At 44.2% G+C, this 18267-nt stretch overlaps 1 protein-coding gene across 6 annotated transcripts in view; it reads right to left on the bottom strand.

The window, feature by feature from the left end:
* The window catches only part of Cc2d2a (coiled-coil and C2 domain containing 2A), an 83925-nt gene that overhangs the window by 54075 nt on the left and 11583 nt on the right, over positions 1-18267 (bottom strand). For all 6 annotated transcript variants that reach the window (XM_052734848.1, XM_052734847.1, XM_052734846.1 and 3 more), the window contains 8 exons: positions 18065-18188; positions 9050-9138; positions 8622-8723; positions 7304-7405; positions 6239-6409; positions 4952-5114; positions 2204-2340; positions 1211-1342 (listed from right to left, as the gene is read on the bottom strand). In XM_052734848.1, coding sequence (XP_052590808.1) covers positions 1211-1342; positions 2204-2340; positions 4952-5114; positions 6239-6409; positions 7304-7405; positions 8622-8723; positions 9050-9138; positions 18065-18188 — 1020 coding nt within the window. The remainder of the gene's footprint in view (positions 1-1210; positions 1343-2203; positions 2341-4951; positions 5115-6238; positions 6410-7303; positions 7406-8621; positions 8724-9049; positions 9139-18064; positions 18189-18267) is intronic.

Genomic DNA, 18267 nt, shown 5'->3' with positions numbered 1-18267 from the left:
AATTTTAAGTGCAAAAAGAGGCAACATTCACAAGGACCTGGGGTCTCAGTATTATCATTCCTACTTTCCAATGAAGGAGATGCCCGGAGAGCAAAGGAACTGCCCAGAGCTGTACCTCAGGCAGTCCACGTCTGCTCACACACTCTGAGAGGGGACTGAGTCTTCTCTGCTCATTGCTTCACTTTATAGAATGGTCTCCACATTCCCATTCTGTTTTATTCGATCAGTATGGAGACATCACAAACTTAAAATGATGGCTGGGGTTTGTCCCTCAGAGTTTGGAATTCTTCAAGCTTGATCCCTGGGGTTTTGTTGATTGTTGACATGATAGAAATCTAACAGGTGGCAGATGGTAGCTTGATCGTGGTGGCACTGTCCTCAGAAGGGATTAGTGCTGGTCACATGGAGTGGACCAGTTTTCAAGAGATGAACTGCTATGAAACAGGTCCTGCCATTTTGGTTTGTCTCTGTGGCTTCCACTATTACCACATAAGCTTTCCTACACATGTTCCCATCACTGGGACTACCCTGAGGCTTACAGCAGAACTGAGTAGTTGGTGGTACCATGCTCTTTGACCCCTAGGACTGTGAGATGAGTAAACATCTTTCCTTAATAACATTCTAGGCTTCAGATATTTTGTCACAGTAGCACATATTATCTCATTTAGTCTGCATAGAATTTCTAGGAGATAGGCACTATTGCTAATCCTACTTTATAGGCAAAGAATCCAGGCACAGAAAGAGATTGAAGATCAAGTTCACCCAATGAGTGGTAAACCAAGGACCCAAACCAGGCAGTTTGGTAGACAGCTTCAGATAGGAGAGTAAAGGAGTTTGTGCAAGCAGAAAAAAACCTCCTTTAGATCATAAGAAGGGAGAAGGAAGAAACAGTCTTTCAGTACAGGTAACTAGTAAAGAGAAAGGAAGGGGCAAAAGAAATGGAAAGATAAGAGCAGCTACCTTGAATTACACAAATGTTGATACTGACAGCCCTTCCTAGCCAGGACACTCACACCTGTGTGAGTTGGGATCAAGTGGGCAGACTTAGACTCACTCATACAATTGCTACTCGGGTTTCCAGTGTGAGGTGATGACTTATTTAAAAAGGATCTAAGTAGAAAGTTATGAACTCAATTCCAGCTGTTCTGTAAGCAGGGGAACTTCAATTTTACACATTAGCAAGGGATTAAAGCGAAGAGGGCATGTGTACCTTCTTGTACAAAGTCTCCAGCTCGGCCTTGGTGCTTTGCTCCTGTGTGGACAGGGATGGCCTTGAGGGAAAGGGCTTGATGGGGCTGGGCAGTGCCAGGATCCTGCCATCATCTCCAAACCACTTCCTCCCCTGTGGGTCAAGCAGAGAGAAGGACATATTCCTTTATGTTTGGGCAGAAAATATGTCATGAAACATTTGCATACAGTTTCTGTTTTGGTTATGTTATTTCGTGTGTCACTTGGACCCTAAAAGAACTTTAAAAGTTTCTGTATCCATGAAATTGATTCTTCACTAACACCCCCACTATTAACGACAAGTAAATGGGCCAGGCATTGTGGTACACATCCTTAACCCCAGCACTTGGGAGGCAGAGACAGGCAGTTCTCTGAGTTTGAGGCCAGCCTGGTCTGTAGAGGGAGTTTCAGGACAGCCAGGACAACACAGAGAAACCCTGTCTCAAAAAACCAAGAGGGAAAAAACAACAACAACAACAAATGAATGAATGATTAACAAGAATCTTATGTTCTCCTTGTTAAAGATTTAAGGGGAAAAACCCAGAACTGAGATCATTCTTTATGTTGACAATTAAAATTTTTTGGGGGGCTGGGCAGCGGTGGTACACACCTTTAATCCCAGCACACTTGAGGCAGAGCCAGGCAGAACCCCATGAGTTTGAGGCCAGCCTGGTTTACAGAGCGAGATCCAGGACAGGCACCAAAACTACACGGAGCGACCCTGTCTCAACCCCCCCCCCCTCAAAAAAATTTTTCTTTTGGGGGGGGGGAACTGGGAAAATGTTGGCACCTACTCTGCAGGAGATTTGTTCTGAGCAGTTGAGAGGTGGTATTGTTTGGGGGGTCTTAGAATGTACTGAGAGACAAAGACAAAAAAAAAAAAAAGAACCAATTTCTCTTGACAAACTCTATAGAGGAAGAGTCCAGCCCATGGTGCCAGGTGCCAGGCTCCTTGGGGAGTGAGATCCCCACTCACAGGCTCCTGAATCAGCAGTCTGTTCTCCATGATGTTCTCATTGGTACGTGCCACCTCTGGTCTTTCCCCAATATAGAGACCTTCATCTTCCAGGAATCTGGGCTGCACATTCTCAGGAAGCTTTTTATAGGTCGGCACTAGGGAGTTCACAAACAAATACAGCAGACATGAGTGCCAGCTTCAACCTACGAACTGCCATTTGGAGAATGTTTAAAGCGTTGGAGATTTCGTTTATGAAAAAAAAAACCCACACTTTCCAAATTAATTTCTAGAAGCAGAACCAAGGAAAAGATGAATATGTTAATTTGCAGTATCATATAGACTTGTGTACTTAAGACACAGCCCCTAAATGATTCAGGACCGAGCTCAGCAGTTCTGAGAAGACCATGATATTCAGAGCGAAGGGCCGGGGGATGGAGTTTGAGTTACTGCTTTTTAGCCTAGTGAATTCTAGACCAGGCACTTGGAGCGCTCTTCTTTTGTACAAGAACTAATAGTTTTTCCTTCACTGGATCCCTGGGAGGATTAGATGATGTCAAGTACAAGGGAATACTTTGCAAACTAAAAGCTCACTACCTGGGAATGCAGTCAGTGTAGAGATTGGGGCTGACATGTGGAAGGACTTGGGGATGATGCCCAGCACTGAAGACAAAAAGTCTCTCTCAGTGAAGTGATAGTGACCTAGATCGTCTGTGCACTCTGTTTTTCTGTTTCATTCATAAAAAAGTAGATCTTCGCTGAGAACCTCCTAGTGACAGATGCTCATGGGACTAAGGGCTTCAGGCCAGACTGATGCAGTGTGGAGTCACTTAGGTGGCAGTGGAGGTGACAGGCAGTGACAGAGGCAAGGTCTACAGGATGCTACTAGACAGTATATCTGATGAAGAGACATATGGTTGATAGGAACTTAGGGAGGGAAGGGATGAACTCAAGATACAAGAAGGAGTCTGCTCAGTTGCAGACATCTTGCCACCTAGTGTTAAGAGGGGGATGTGCTCTGCAGGAGGGTGCATCATGCCAGGGTGGGACGTGTGTAGTCCTTCACATGAACTGCACAGTGGTTCCGTCAGAGATGTTCTGCCCACAATTGTATGAGATTACAATGGAGCTCACAGCTTTCCAGTACAAGCGTCCCAGTACTTAACCTAGAGTCCCTACAGTATCAGCATGATGACCAGCTATGCTGATCTTCTCTTAGGAGCCATGGGATATACAACACAACCCAGATGGATATGAGGCTATACCACCTGGATTTGCATAAGTACACAGTGTGACATTCACACAACCATAAATTCGCCTAATGACCTTTCACAGAAAATGCATCCCTACCCTTCAGCCAGATATCACAGTACTGAAGGCTGTGCATATTGGGAAACAAACATGCTCTCGGAATGCCATGGTGTATCGAGAGGGGGCACAGGGTAGCAGGGAAGAGCAAGGGGAACTGTTCAGATCACAGGGAGGAGCTTGGGGCTCTGTGCTGGGGAGGGACTCCGGCAGAGTTTAGATTCTGTCAAGGCCGTGGGGCCTGCTGCAACAGAGTGGCATAGAGAAGACAGAAGAAAAGGCAAAATAGGATGGCTGTGGGGCCAGGATGAAACCTAAGAGTTATGTTTACAGGGCTCATAATTATCTCACTCTGAATGACAGTAAGTACCAGATGATGCTGTCTTGCCTGTGTGTGGCCATCAGACAATGTATTTCCTATATAGTCCAACCCTCAAAACCAGAAACACCCATTTCTAGGAAACTCTCCTCTGGTCCTCCAAAAACATGGGGCAAGCTTATTTATCATTCTTCATTCATACTAAAACAGCGGGTCAGCACTAATCTGATAGCATCTGAAAGTTTTCATTAAAATAGTTTTGCTTGCTCATCCAACATATGTATCCTTATTTGTCATGAATATACTACTGTCCCAGCAAAAGTAAATTAGGAAAGGTGCTTTTCAGCCGGGCGGTGGTGGCGTACGCCTTTAATACCAGCACTCGGGAGGCAGAGGCAGGTGGATCTCTGTGAGTTCGAGGCCAGCCTGGTCTCCAAAGCGAGTTCCAGGAAAGGCGCAAAGCTACACAGAGAAACCCTGTCTCGAAAAACCAAAAAAAAAAAAAAAAGAAAGGTGCTTTTCCTGCACTCCTAGGGTAATCACATGCTCCTTCAAAAACTACTGTTGTCTACAATAGCAACAGCAATTGGGCAGAGGCATTTGCCTCTTGGTCATTGCACTGGCCATTCACCCATATTATCTTCTCAGTGATGTCCCAAGTCATCTTTTATGCAATTTTGATTTCTTCCTTTCTTCAGCCAAGGCACCAAGGGAAGTGGCTCCTGGTTGAAGTCTGTTCTCCCACTCCTGCTTGGCCACAGAGCAAGTATATGTGTGTGTGCTCAGGTGAGTGTGAATATGTGTGCATTAAGTTTTTGAGATGGGATGGGATCTCTCACGGAACCTAGAGCTCACCTGGCCAGCCAGCTCCTGGGATCCCGCTGTCTTCACTTCCCCGCACTGGGATTACAGGTGGGTGCTACTGTGCCTGCCTTTTTTCATGGATGACAGAATCCAAACCCAGGTTGTCTAGCTTGCAGGCTACTGAGACATCTCCCTAGCCCCCAAAGATGGTTGTTAATCAGTAAATCATATTCAAACCTAGAATCAGCTCTGGAAAGAGTGGTCTTTATATGCCAGGCATATTTCATCTGCAGGAAATGAAAGTGTCCAAGCTGAGCATGGAAAGAAAGAGTGAGCACCTGTCAGGCGACTAGGCGTGAAGAGGATTTCCTTTTCCTTCTGTAGCCGAACGTGGGCACTTTCGTACTCTGCGGCTCTGACTGACACAAAGTCATGGGCTGCGGGATCTAAGCCCAACAGGAAGTCCTCGGCATCTTTACCATCAAGCAGCTCTTCCTCTTCCTACACAACATTGAAAAGTAACAAGAAAAAGTTACACCAAGATCCTTGGCAGACTTGGGAAAACAATTACTAATACTAAACCCATGAAACTTAACACATCTTAGGACAAAATTATATTTTCCAGGTAAATGGGTAAAGCATGAGGACCGAGTTCAAGTCCCCAGAGCACACATAAAAGCTAGATGTGTAATGAGAGCATCTGTAAGTGCAGTACTCCCACAGGGAGATGGGATGCAGGGACAGAAGCCCGGAGGTTCACTGGCCAGCTAGCCTGCCACACACAGTGGACAAACAACACTGATTCTGTCTCAAGCAAGGCGGAAGGTGATGAGAAACACCTAAATACCTCTGGCCTACACACGAGGACTGTGGCACATCCCTACCCACATTTACACACACATACACACACACACACACACACACACACACTGTTCACACACACTGTACACACACACACACACACACACACACACACACACACACACACACACTGTATTTCCCTTTTGCTTCTTTTCAGATGAAGGTGACCTTTCATATTTCACAGGTGGGTTTTCATCGGTGGCTTTTTGCTATTCCACCTACCTGGAAAACTGTACCTCAGAAGTGGTAACCCAAACAACAGTAATCCTAAAATCAAACAGGGCTCCCAACCTTTGAAGATGCTTATTCGAGAACATTTGCTTAAAGAACCTGGGCTCAGAGTTACCAAGTATAATTTATACCCAGGGGTGGTATTTGGCACAAAAACTTAACTTTCTTGTCAGGCTGTGGGAGAGAGGCAGGTCTGTCTCATTTGCTTTCTGGATCCAAGCACTCTGAGTATGAAATGCAGAGTAACCACTGTGCAGTCTCGCAAGAAAACCCTCAAACCAAGCTTCTTCATTTCTTCCCTCACAAGAGAAGATGGACAGATTTAATGAAGGCCCTTGCTACCCAATGTGTGGGCTGTGTCAAAGGCTATAGAAAGTCAAGCGAGGTCAATTCTCATCGCATAGTGGTCTTCCTGCTTCCAACCAAGACATGGGTGAGCTGTCCTATGGGGTGCTGCAGGCTCCTCCCCAGCCCCTTTCCTCCCTCATCTGTTTTCCGAGGCTCCCCCTGCACACCATCACTGTATCAGATACCATTTTCTTTGCTCTCTCTTGTGTGCATGCTTCTTCTCCTTCTTGGTCCTCTTGATGGGCTCTGCCTCCACCTTTTACTTGTGTTTTTCCCTCTGATTCCTCTGGTTCAGGATCAAAGTTGAAAGTGAAGAAATTATAGGCCTCTTCTGCAGAGGGGAAGCCAGGAGGGGGCTGCAGAGAAACAGACAGCAAGCAGCTTAGGTGGGAAAACTGAATGAACCCCACACAATCAACTGACAGCTGGCTTGATGCTAACACAGCTCATGGAGGCCTGTTGACTATATTCTCTTTGCTGAAGGTTAACTGAATTACAGGTCACAAATTTTAACAAGATCACCAGGCAGTTGTTGAGTATTTAAAATAAGTAATTTCTAATTACTTTTTAAAATATTATTTTATATGGATGAGTGTTTTGCCTGTATATATGTGCACTATGTGCATGCAGTGCCCACAGAGGCCAGAAGAGGGCATCAGATTGCCTAGGATTGAAGTAACAAGATTGTGAATGGCCACGTGGGCATTGGAAACTGAACCTGGGTCTTCTAAAAGAGCAGTCAATGTTCTTAGTAGCTGAGCCATCTTTCCCCTGCTCTACTTTAAAAAAAAATGAGTAACTACAACCCAGCAAGCATGAAAATACAGTATTTACAAAAGTAAGCATTTCAGGAAAGATTATTAAAGCGTCAAACAGTATATTCATTGTTCTATGGATCAATGTAGAGATAATTTTGTTTAATAATGAGAGGTTATTATAATAACCTATAATAACGTAGGTTCTCTTCATCTTTTTAACGAACGACAGTTATTGTTTTGGTTACCCTCATTCCTTCTCCATCATGAAAGCTGGGAAACAACCTCTCATCATTCCCTGCCTTCCTTGTACCCCTCCTCCCTCCCCACAATGGGGCACTATTGTAATCTTGCCTCTAGGACTTTAAAAGTAGAAATCCACCCCCCATCTGCAGGCAGCATGGCAGCAGGGGTCAGCTGTGTAGATATGCATCTGTGATTAGGTATTTTTGAGAAACAGAAAGAAACATGATTTTTAAAGACAGAATTTCTAACCTGGGGTTTCGACTTGATTTTTTGTGCAGAACCACGGAGTTTAAATCTTGAATGACTCTGGGAGTCATCTCCTTGTTGAGTCCCTCCTACCTCTTCACTTGGCTTTGTAAAGAGGAAAAAAAATGACACATTAAAGCAAAAGAAATCCAGAAATTAAGGTTATTCTAAGTTTTCTAAAATGAGGGTTAGCCTTTGTCCTGGTTTAACTGTCAACTTGACAGAAACTATAATCAATCATCTGGGAAGAGAGTCTTAATGATTTAGAGAGTCTAGGTCAGATGGGCGCCTGGACATGTCTGTGTGCATGTGTTGGGGCGTGGGGTGTTTTGATTGTTGATTATGTAGGAGGGCAAAGTCCACTGTGGGTGGCACCATCCCCTAGGCAGGGAGTCTTGAACTATATATGAAAGCTAGCTGAGTATAAACAGCAAACAAGCAACCAAGGAGCTATACATTTATTCTTTGTTTTTCATTGTGGATATGATGTTCGAAGCTCCTGCCTTCACTTCTTCACAATGATGGATTATGATTTAGAATTATGAGCTAAATAAGCCTTTGTGCCCTGAAATTGCTTTTTGTCAGAGATTTTATCACAGCCACAGAAATGAAACCAGAGTGGTCCTCTAACAGCTCATCTTCTGGTCTTTGAACATCTTGTCATTCTATAGAGTGCTGTGGCCACAGGCTTCAGATATAGCTGTTGGTGGGGAGGTTGAATGTTTTCTTACTTCCCCCTGCTCTGTTAAGACTAAACAACAACAGCAACAAAAACTTTAGACCCCCAAATGAAAAGGCTTGTTTCATTCTGTAAATCTACAAATCATTCATTTCACAGAAGATCATTTGTAGTCTACAAAGAAAGACATGAGTATAAGTCCAGCATAGCACCCAGGGCTCGAGGGCCATCTTTCTCACTGAGCCCCAGGTCCCGTTATCATCCTGGGACCAGGGTTGTTTCAGATTTGGGCTATTTTTCAGGTTTTGTAATATTTGTATCTCTCTGGCTGAGGCCTGTAAGAACAGCTCATATTCAGAGAACATATACCAATGGGGGCTAATGATGTAAGGTATTGGTAGAGTACTTGTCCGGCGTGTGAAAGACCCTGGATCCAGTTCAGGAAGAAAACTAAGAAACGTCCCACCTGAGAGGACCTACTATGTATCTGTTACTGACCAAAAATACTGTTAACCCATGCTAATTCAGTCCATAAGCAATATCAAGAACTCGTTTGTAGTTTTGTCCCGCTGTGAAGAAGTGGAAAGTAGGACCAGACAGTAGAGGAACCTCACATCAAAGCAGAAAGAAACCACGTCTCACCTCTGTGCCAAATTCAGTCTCTGTTTCCCTCTCACTGGGACTGCGCAGGCGCCGGGGCCTCGGGGTAGGGACATCCCGCAGCAATGCGCTTTCTGCCTTGGACTAAAAAACCAAATAGGAAAGTATTATTATATATAATCAATTATCGGAGAATCTTAGCTGCCATCTCAATAAAGAAAAGTCAGTAAAACAATTACGTGCCGTCCCTCTGTAGGGATCAGAGCAAGGAAAATGGTTTAGCAGAATGACCCGCCATTCTCCAGTGCAATTTTCATCTGTGCCAATGCGAAGTATGTTAACGTTTAGGACCTGAAGGACAGACTGACTGGCTCTCAGCTCCACACAGTCTGGAGCATACAAAGCAGGCAACATAAACCACCGAAAACTACAATCAGCCCTGAAGGAAACATTCACTCTGCCTCTCTTACCCTGGCAGCCTGAAGCTTCTCCCTCATGCGTTCCCTCATGGAGAATTCTGCAAAGCCTGTTCTGGATGCTGAAGGGATGGGAGGTAAGCCTTAAACATAAACAAACAAACAAAGTAAAGTAAAGTTACTTGTAAACACTTTTTTTTCCTCAGGGGTAAATTAAATATAAGAAGGGATATAACTTTGCTCGACAGATCTGCACATAAGCAAACAGGCCACAGTGCTGAAGCCACTTTGACGGTGGAAGTATATGCATTGGCTTCTTGGAGACTGACGTGGAGAACTCTGCCCTGCTAGGGACTGTCACTCTGGTTTAACAAAGACTAGAATGAGTGGCACCTGACTGTTACAGGCACACAAATACTTGCCGACTTAGTCAGCACTGGACTCCAACATGTCACTTTTTGGGTGAATGGGTAGCTGATTTGAGGTCTCAGGGTTTAATGCCCTCTTCACGCACAGCAACCTTTCCCTAAAGACCTAGCCATAGCACCTGGCTGTGTCTCTGAGATAATGTACATATCACAGATATTACTGAGTACAGAGGAAAACCACTTGAACCAGTGCACAACTATCATGTGTTGGGTATAGTACTGTGTATGGAATGAGTTATATAAGTCTTCACAGCATCCTCACTGAATTATCACCAGATGATAACTCCAAGCTCACGTGTTATCAAAACTGGGTGTCATTGTTGATGAAGACAGTGAGGTCACCTGTGACAAATGACTGGCTTCCCTGACCACATACTTAGAAAACAAAATGCTTAAGATTTGGTCTCAGTTCTGTTCTTTGATACCCAATACCATCCTGAGAGAGATATAGGAAATATGATGGTGTTTGATGGGTAGAATGTTAAGCTCATTGGAATGGGAACCTGGAGCAGGTAAGTTTGAGGATTTAGGGGTGAAGTGATGGGGAGCTTTAATGTCCTGCTAAGGAGTCTTGACTCTGCTTCCTGTAGAAGTCTTGAAGCAGGTGGAGGGAGCAGAGTTGCTGTCAGTAGTGTTTTCAGAAGCTGCACCAGCCAGGATGTCCTGGTGATACCATAAGGAGAGAAGGTCAGTGGAGCGAGGGGAGGGAGGGGAGGAGGAGGGGAGGAGGAGGGGGAGGGGGAGGGGGAGGGGGAGGGGGAGGGAGAGGGAGAGGGAGAGAGAGAGAGAGAGAGAGAGAGAGAGAGAGAGAGAGAGAGAGAGAGAGAGAGAGAGAGAAGCCAGGTCTCGAACTTTTAAATACAGTGAGTCACAGCCAAACCTAGTGAGGCAAAACCTGAGCAAGTCCAAGTAGTATGTGCTTCAACTACACTCAGGAGGACTCTGGTCTAGAGAATAAAGGAGAAGGAGAGGATGCTAAGAGTAGACTGAGGCATCAAGTTTGTGATGCTACCGAGAGAGAAACAGGTGAGGAGGGGAGACAGGCTGGCAGCTTCCAGGGGGAAGCTTGGCATGCAGTGGGCATAAATATCTGAGCCACTTATCCAGGGAAAGAGAAAAACAGAAAGTGTCTAGCGTTGCATTAAGAATGTATAAAGACAGAAATGGGGTACAGGGAGTACAGATGATAAGAAAGAGTACAGAGGTCTGGAAGCCATCTGGGAACACAAGGCTGATGTTGCTCTAGGCTAAGGGGTTTACTAGGAAGCAATTCTTCCTGCCACACTGGTATAGTGACAGTGACTATATTTCAGTCCTAGATTCCTCTCATTATCTGTAAGTTCATTCATGCCATCTAACAATCCTCTGCACGTGAGGACATGGAAACTTGTTCTTGCCCATTTTTCTTTGCTGCAGCAGTGAGCTGTTTTCTGAATGTCCTCTTCCCATAAATGTAATCACAGCCTCCCCTCAAGCTGACGAGTCCATTCTCTTCCCAGGGCAGCACAAGCCCAGCCAGTGTGAGACTGCATAGAAGGTTACTAATGAAACAGAATAACTGGCAATCAGTTGGGTGGAGGGATGTCTTAGGAGACCTGTTTAGTATTTACAGCTGTTTAAAGTAACTGTTTTCCATATTGTACTACAACACCTATTAAAGTACTTAACCCCTAGGTCAAAGGGAGTGAATTAGCACCATGGCTTTCCTTGGGTACCATGGTAGTAATGGTAACACAACATATCTCAAAGAAACAGTCATGGCAATCACCAGCTTTCACTCAAATAATGGTGACATTTATTTTGCTTAAAGTACCTTTTGAAAAAAATTATTTATTTGACATCCCTACCTCAGCCTCCTCCTACCTCCTCTCCATCCCGCCTCAATCCACCCCTCCTCCGTATTCGCTCAGAAAGGAGCAGGCCTTCCCTTGGCATCAGCAAAGCATGGCATATCAAGGTGCCATAAGACCAAGCTCCTTCCCCTATATTCAGGCTGGGCAAGACAACCCAGCATGAGGAATAGGTTCCCAAGAACCAACCAAAGCACCAGGGGCAGCCCTGCCTGCTCCCACTGCCAGGAGTTCCATAAAGCTATACAACTCTAACGTAAGTGCAGAGGGCTTAGGTTGGTCCCAGGCAGGCTCCCTGGTTTTTGGTTCAGACTCTGTGAGTTCCCATGAGCCAGGCTAGCTTTATGTGGGTTTTCTTGCGATGTCCCTAACCCCCTGGCTCCTATAATTCCTACCCCTGCTTCTCAGCAGGACTTTCTGAGCTCAGCCCAATGTTTGGCCTTGGGTCTCTGAATCTGCCTCCACCAGTCACTGGATGAAGGCTCTCTGCTGATAACCTGGGTAGTCACCAATCTGATCACAGGGGATCAACAATTCAGGCTATGCATACACTACTGCCAGGAGTCTTAGCTGGGTCATCTTTGTAGACTCGTAGAAGTTTTCCTTGCATCAGGCTTCTACCCGACTCTGTAAAGCTCCCCTTTCCAGTCATCTCTCTCAGCACTCTCCCCCAACCTGATCCCTCAAGTTCTCATGCCCATCCTCAGTCCAACCAGGAGATCTCCTCTAGCTCCCCTTTTCTGGGAGATCCAAGCATCCTCACCTTGGGAACTCCTTGTTACCTAAAAATATGGAATGCTTCACAAGTTGAAGTACCTTTTAAAGTGTAATGCCCCCCATAGCTATGTGTATATACGCTCTTTTGACTAATGGGTCATTACCATTGACCAGATACAAAAGCATCTGCCAAGGGTCTTCTCATCACATTGTTCACATTTTAGCTGGGGAGATGACATGCCACCAAGCAGAATTAGGAAATCTTAAAAACCTCTAAATGTCTTTCCCAGCATAAATTTAAATATATATATATATATATACACATCTATGTATATGTATATATACACATCTATGTATATATGTATATATACACATATATGTATATATACACATATATGTATATATGTCTTAAAGATTAGCAATTGCTAAAGATTAAAGAAGGAGGGATGAAATCAGAGAAGCATAGATTTTTAGGGCATTGAAACTATGTTTTGTGATTCCTTTGATTAGCATACTCATCTTTTGTCCAGACACTCCACGGTAACCCAGCCTCACTCCTTCAGGCAGCTCCCCTGACTCTAACATCAGAAATTTTGTTTCCTGTGTCTATCTCTCTGGGTCTTGATGACTTTGAAAATGCATGTCTAAAATAAATCATCTATTTCATTGACTCAAATTTCACTGTATTTTCTTTTCTACTAGTACTGAGAAATTGGTTCCAAAGTGGTACTTTAATCAGAGAAACTAGTAAGAATGAATGGAAAACAAAAAATAGATGTTTGTGAGAAATGACTTCACATTTGATTGTTCCTCTGTTAAAAGATGGTGCGAGGTGGACTCGTGAGGGATGTGCATGCTTTGAAACTAGATGCTTATTTGATTTGCAACTGGTGTTCATTCAGTGAAATTCTTTCTTATGTGGAATGTCAGGACCATATGTATCTTAGATGAGCAAGTTAGAAGCCAGAAGTTTTACTGCATAGACATGTGCATGGGAGAGGCCATGTGGTCATAGATATGGGTCTCTCTGTCTCTGAATGTTGTCTGACCTTGGCAATACTGGGAGACCTGTACAAATGTTATAGAGAGGTGACAGAAGGTTGCAGTCAAGGCGAGGCCCTATGGTGAAAGTGCTGATGGGTAGTCCAGACCTATGTGAGGTTTGGGAAGGAAAGAGTCATGGTAAGAATCACGCATTTCCATCTAGGTGGACAGACCCAGGGGACGGATGTGGAACACAGTCTGCTCCGAGTGGTAAGTGAGTATGCACACCTATGCTAGAACAAGGCCGGAATACAGAGCAGAATCTATCAACAACAAGAACAATCTAATAGGAAATGTGTTATTTTTGGAAGTAAGGAGAGGACTCTGTTATGTGGTAATATTGTGTTCCCCTATATATGTGCACCCTAATAAACTTATCTGGGGTCAGAGAACAGAACAGCCACTAGATATAGAGGCCAGAAAATGGTAGTACACATGCCTTTAATCCTAGCATTCTGAAGGCAGAGATCTGTCTGGATCTCTGTGAGTTCAAAGCCACACTGGAAACAGCCAGGTATGGTGACACACGCCTTTAATCCCAGGAAGTGATGGCAGGAAGCAGAAAGGTATATAAGGCGTGAAAACCAGGAACTAGAGCCTGGTTAAGCTTTTAGGCTTTTAGCAGCAGTTCAGCTGAGATCCATTCGGACGAGGACACAGAGGTTTCCAGTTTGAGGAAATGAGATCAGCTGAGGAATTGGCAAGGTGAGGCTAGGCGTGGCTTGTGTTCTGTCTCTCTGATCTTCCAGCATCCACCCCAATACCTGGCTCTGGGTTTGTTTTCATTAATAAGACCTTTTAAGAGTCATGCTACACTGTTACTCTTTCCGGAAAAAGATCAGGAACAGCTGGCTTACAGTCCCAAGAAGATTCTAACTGGCTCTGTGCCCCTTTTTAGGAGTTCCCCATGGGCTGTCAACAACTGCTGCTAGGTTTATAGAATGTGGTTGAATTATTAAGTCTAAAGATAACCCCAGGTTAAGTCTGTGGGTCTACAGCAATACAACAGGCAGCAAGTACCACACAGGTCAGCATATGAGAGCTGGAACCTGCTTCCATCACTTCTCGATGTTAACGCTCCCTAGACCTTGATCTACTAAACAATGCCTGAGGACAGGATTACTTAGAAAATTAAATAATGCAGCATATGTAAAGGCCTTAGCATGGTGCCTGCTATATCATTGCCCAGCTCAGAACAGTCTTAGATTCTTAGCATTTTCAGACATATCTGATACATCTGTTCCTCTATACACTCATGGCTCTTCTGTCCTGAGTAAAAGCTTCAAATAAACCAAAAGTTCCATAGCTTTCTCAGCATTATCCATGAATGTGAAACTTCATTTCAGGGCTGGAGAGAACACAAAATTGGAGGTTTCACCCATCAAGTATAGTAAATAATGTTTGTTAAGTAGTTATGAAGAATAGCCTCACAATTCAGTTAAGGAACATTAGCTTTAGGTCTAGTTAACAAGCCTTTCCCATGGGCTCAGAATGCAAACATACAACTTCTCCATAACATTTAAAAAAGGGGACAGGAGGAGTCATACAAAGAGGGTCCAACACATGAAAAGCAACTGATATAGTACACCACAGAATAAGGACCAAAACCACATGATCATCCCAACCAACACAGAAAAAGATGATTGGCAACATTTAATACTTCTTTAGTATAAAAAGTTCATAACCTAGAAAGTGAAGGAACAACTTCAACCATATTCAATTTTCAAATTTTTTTTCCCTCTAAGATCAGAACCAAAGAAAGATAATGGCTTTTGCTATTTCAACATAATACTGGGACTCTTAAACAAAGCAAGCAGGCAAGAAAAAGAAATAAAAAGTCACCCAGATTGGGATGTTAAAAGTCAAATGATCTCTATTTAATGATTACATAATTTGGTATAAAGAAATTCTCATGATGCCACAAAAGACTTGTTAGAGTCACTCACAAATTCAGCAGAAGTTGCAGGATAAAAAACCAACACACAAAAATCAGTTGCATTTGCATATATCAACAACAAACAACTCAAAATGAAATTAAGGAAACAATTCTACTTAGAGTAGCATCAAAAACTAAGTAATACAGTTAGGAGGAAGTCAATGAAGGAAGCAAAGGGCTCACACACCCAAAAACCAAAATTCTGAAAGAAATTAAAGATGCAAAAAATAAATGGAAGGACTGTATGCTTGTGGATTTAAAGACCCAGTGTTGTTAAAATGTCAATACTACCCAAACCATCTCTAGATTGACCACAATTCTTGTGAAAACCACAATGATTTTTGTTTTGCAAAATAGAAATGTCTATCCTAGAGTGCTTAAGGAATATCAGAGGACTGTGAATGGCTAAAGCAGTTTTGAAAGGCTTCACATTTTCTAATTCCAAAACTCATTCCAAAGTTAACATCATCAAAACTGCATGGTAGTAGCATAAAGACAGAAATATAAACCCATGGAGCAGAATAGAGAACCCAGCAATAAATACATGACTAAATGGTCAGATGATCCTCAACAGATATGCCAAGACCATTCCTTAGGAAAGTACTGTATTCAACATATGGAGTTAGGAAAACTCATGTCCAAAGACAAAAGAAAGATACTGGGAGCTGACAGGTTCAGCAGGTAAAGGCACCTACCACCAAGCCTGATAGAACCTGAGTTCTATCCCTGGGACCTAGAGTGGAGGGAGAGAACTGATTCACACAAGTTGTCCTTTGATCTCCCTATGTGTGCCAAAGCACAAAATGCACCCCCCAAAAATGTAAATAATTAAATTAATTAATAAATAAAAGGTGAAATTGGATCTCTACCCAATAAACAAAACTTAACTCAAAATGGATAAGGGAAAAGCTTTATGACATTGAATTGAGCCACAACTTCTTGGAGAATGACACTAAAAATACAGGTGTTGCGGGCTGGAGAGATGGCTCAGTGGTTAAGAGCACTGGCTGCTCTTCCAGAGGTCCTCAGTTCAATTCCCAATGCCACATGGTAGCTCACAACCATCTATGATGGGACCTGATACTCTCATCTGACATAAAAAGATAGAGAACTCGCATACATAAAATAAATAAAATCTCTTTAAAAAATTCAGGTGTCAACAGCAAAACAATAAGAGGAGCTACATCAAACTTTGAAAACTTCTGTGCATAGAAGGATGACACAATCAATGGAGTGGACACAGTGCAGAGTCTGCCATGAAGGGGATTCTGTCCTAGCAGAGCCGTCTTTTCCCAGCATCCCTCAGGAGCATGCTCAGGAGGTGAGGTGTGTACTGTATGTATTGTGGAGGGGAGAAAGGGCTGCTCTAGATGGAAGGTTGAGGAAGCCTTCTCCAGTCCCAGCCCCTCTCTCCAACCACCAGATTCCTACGTCTGTAAATCCATGTCCACCCGGGTACCCAAGAAGCGGCTCACACTCTCCATCATTATTCCTGGTTACTGGTCCTCACACAAGTCCTTCCTGCTGCCCGTTTCCTCTGAAAATGGCAGCCCCACTTGCCCTCTTGCTAAGTCAAAGCCACGGAGTGACCAACCACCCTTGTGCAACTCTATCTGGTAATAAGCGAACCCCGTGTTGCAGTCAGTGAGCAAAATATGCTTCTGAATTTTAAGTCACACAATCTGTGATATTTAGTTAGGGCCGCCCAAACTGACAAAGGCATGTAGAAAAAAGAACAGCTGTTTGGGGGTCAGTCTTAGTCTGTTTTTCTGGGATTCCTGGCAGCTCTAACTGCATGTTGCTTCCATGCTGTTGGAGCCACACTTTTCTTCGGGTTGGACTTAGGTCAGCTGCTTCCAAGGGCCTCTGATGTCTAATGGTTACTCCACTCCTCAGCTCTGCCACAGTGCACGAGCATAAAGACTGTGCACTTTCTTTTCTTTTTTTTTTTTTTTTTCCCGAGACAGGGTTTCTCTGCGTAGCTTTGCGCCTTTCCTGGAACTCGCTTTGGAGACCAGGCTGGCCTTGAACTCACAGAGATCCGCCTGCCTCTGCCTCCCGAGTGCTGGGATTAAAGGCGTGCACCACCACGCCCGGCTGACTGTGCACTTTCTTATCTAATCCACTTTGCCGGAAAGGTTTCCAGTGAAGGGCAGTGGTTTTCCCCACAGTGGGCTCACAATGTGAAATGCTCACTGTATGGACAAGGACAAATGTTGTAAAGTCCAAGGACTGGCCAAGGCTCTTTAAAAAAAAATCATATTTACATATGTGTGTGCACATCTATGTGTCTGAGTGCAGGTATGAGCTTGCCTCAGTGAAGCCATCACAAACCACAGGTGTCCATCCTCACCTTCTACCTTGTTTGAAACAGGGTATCTTTGTTGTTTGCACACCTGTGTGCCAGGCTAGCTGAGCCGTGAGCTTTGAGGGATTCTCCTGTCTCCTCCTCTCACAGGAGGTATTAACATAGGAGTGTTGGGATTACAGATATGTGCTCCTATGCTTGGCTTTTACATGGGTTCTGGGGATTCGAACTCGAGGTTTCACACTTGCATGGCTAAGTGCTTTTCCCACTGAGCCACCTCCCCAGCCTCCTTGCCACGGTTCCCGGAAGTAGAAAGTTAGTGTGCAGCGGATGAGTGTAAGTGTTGTGAAGGGTGAGTGGTCTCAAAAACTCCCCTCCGTTCTTCAGTGTGATGCGTGTTCTGCTCTGCTCACACGTGTGTCTCCTCTCTGTCACTCTCCTTTAAATTCTGACATACTGGATTGTCTGTGCTATTCCTACTTCCGTTACTACTGTCTACCTTTCCTGGATATAGTGAAGCCCCCTGTGTGTCTTATCTTCTAGTCTGATGCTACCCTAGAAACTGAGTCACAAAGGTGTGGCAAAGTGAGTGGAGCCCCCTAAAAGAGAGGCTTCCCAAGCTCAGCCTCTGAGAATTACTACATTCCCTTTCGCTTTTTCCTATTCAGGCAGCCTTACCCCTGGTCATACATAGAAACAATACCCCTGATCAAGCCCCATATTGCTCAACACTGGGTTTGTGGTTGGCAGTTAATAACTACCAGCTGAATCAAGCAAGATACTCACTCCGGGGTCCCCGCCGGGCTGTCAAGCTCAGGAGGTTGGTCTCAGGCTCTTCCTCCACCATCTCCTGCTGGCCACCATCTTGGAATTTGCTTGACACCATTTCCTCAGGGGGAGTGGCGGGTGGCTGTGAATAGATGAGAGGTTTCTGAGATGCCTGAACCTCAACTAGTTCAGCCCCTTTTTTAAAGATGTGGTGGGGTCAC

Source organism: Peromyscus californicus, unplaced genomic scaffold (genome assembly GCF_007827085.1).
Source record: "Peromyscus californicus insignis strain IS unplaced genomic scaffold, ASM782708v3 Scaffold_13__1_contigs__length_99412109, whole genome shotgun sequence".
Classification (NCBI taxonomy): domain Eukaryota; kingdom Metazoa; phylum Chordata; class Mammalia; order Rodentia; family Cricetidae; genus Peromyscus; species Peromyscus californicus.
Note: the sequence above shows the minus strand (reverse complement) of the source record. Positions and strands in the feature narration are given on the sequence as shown.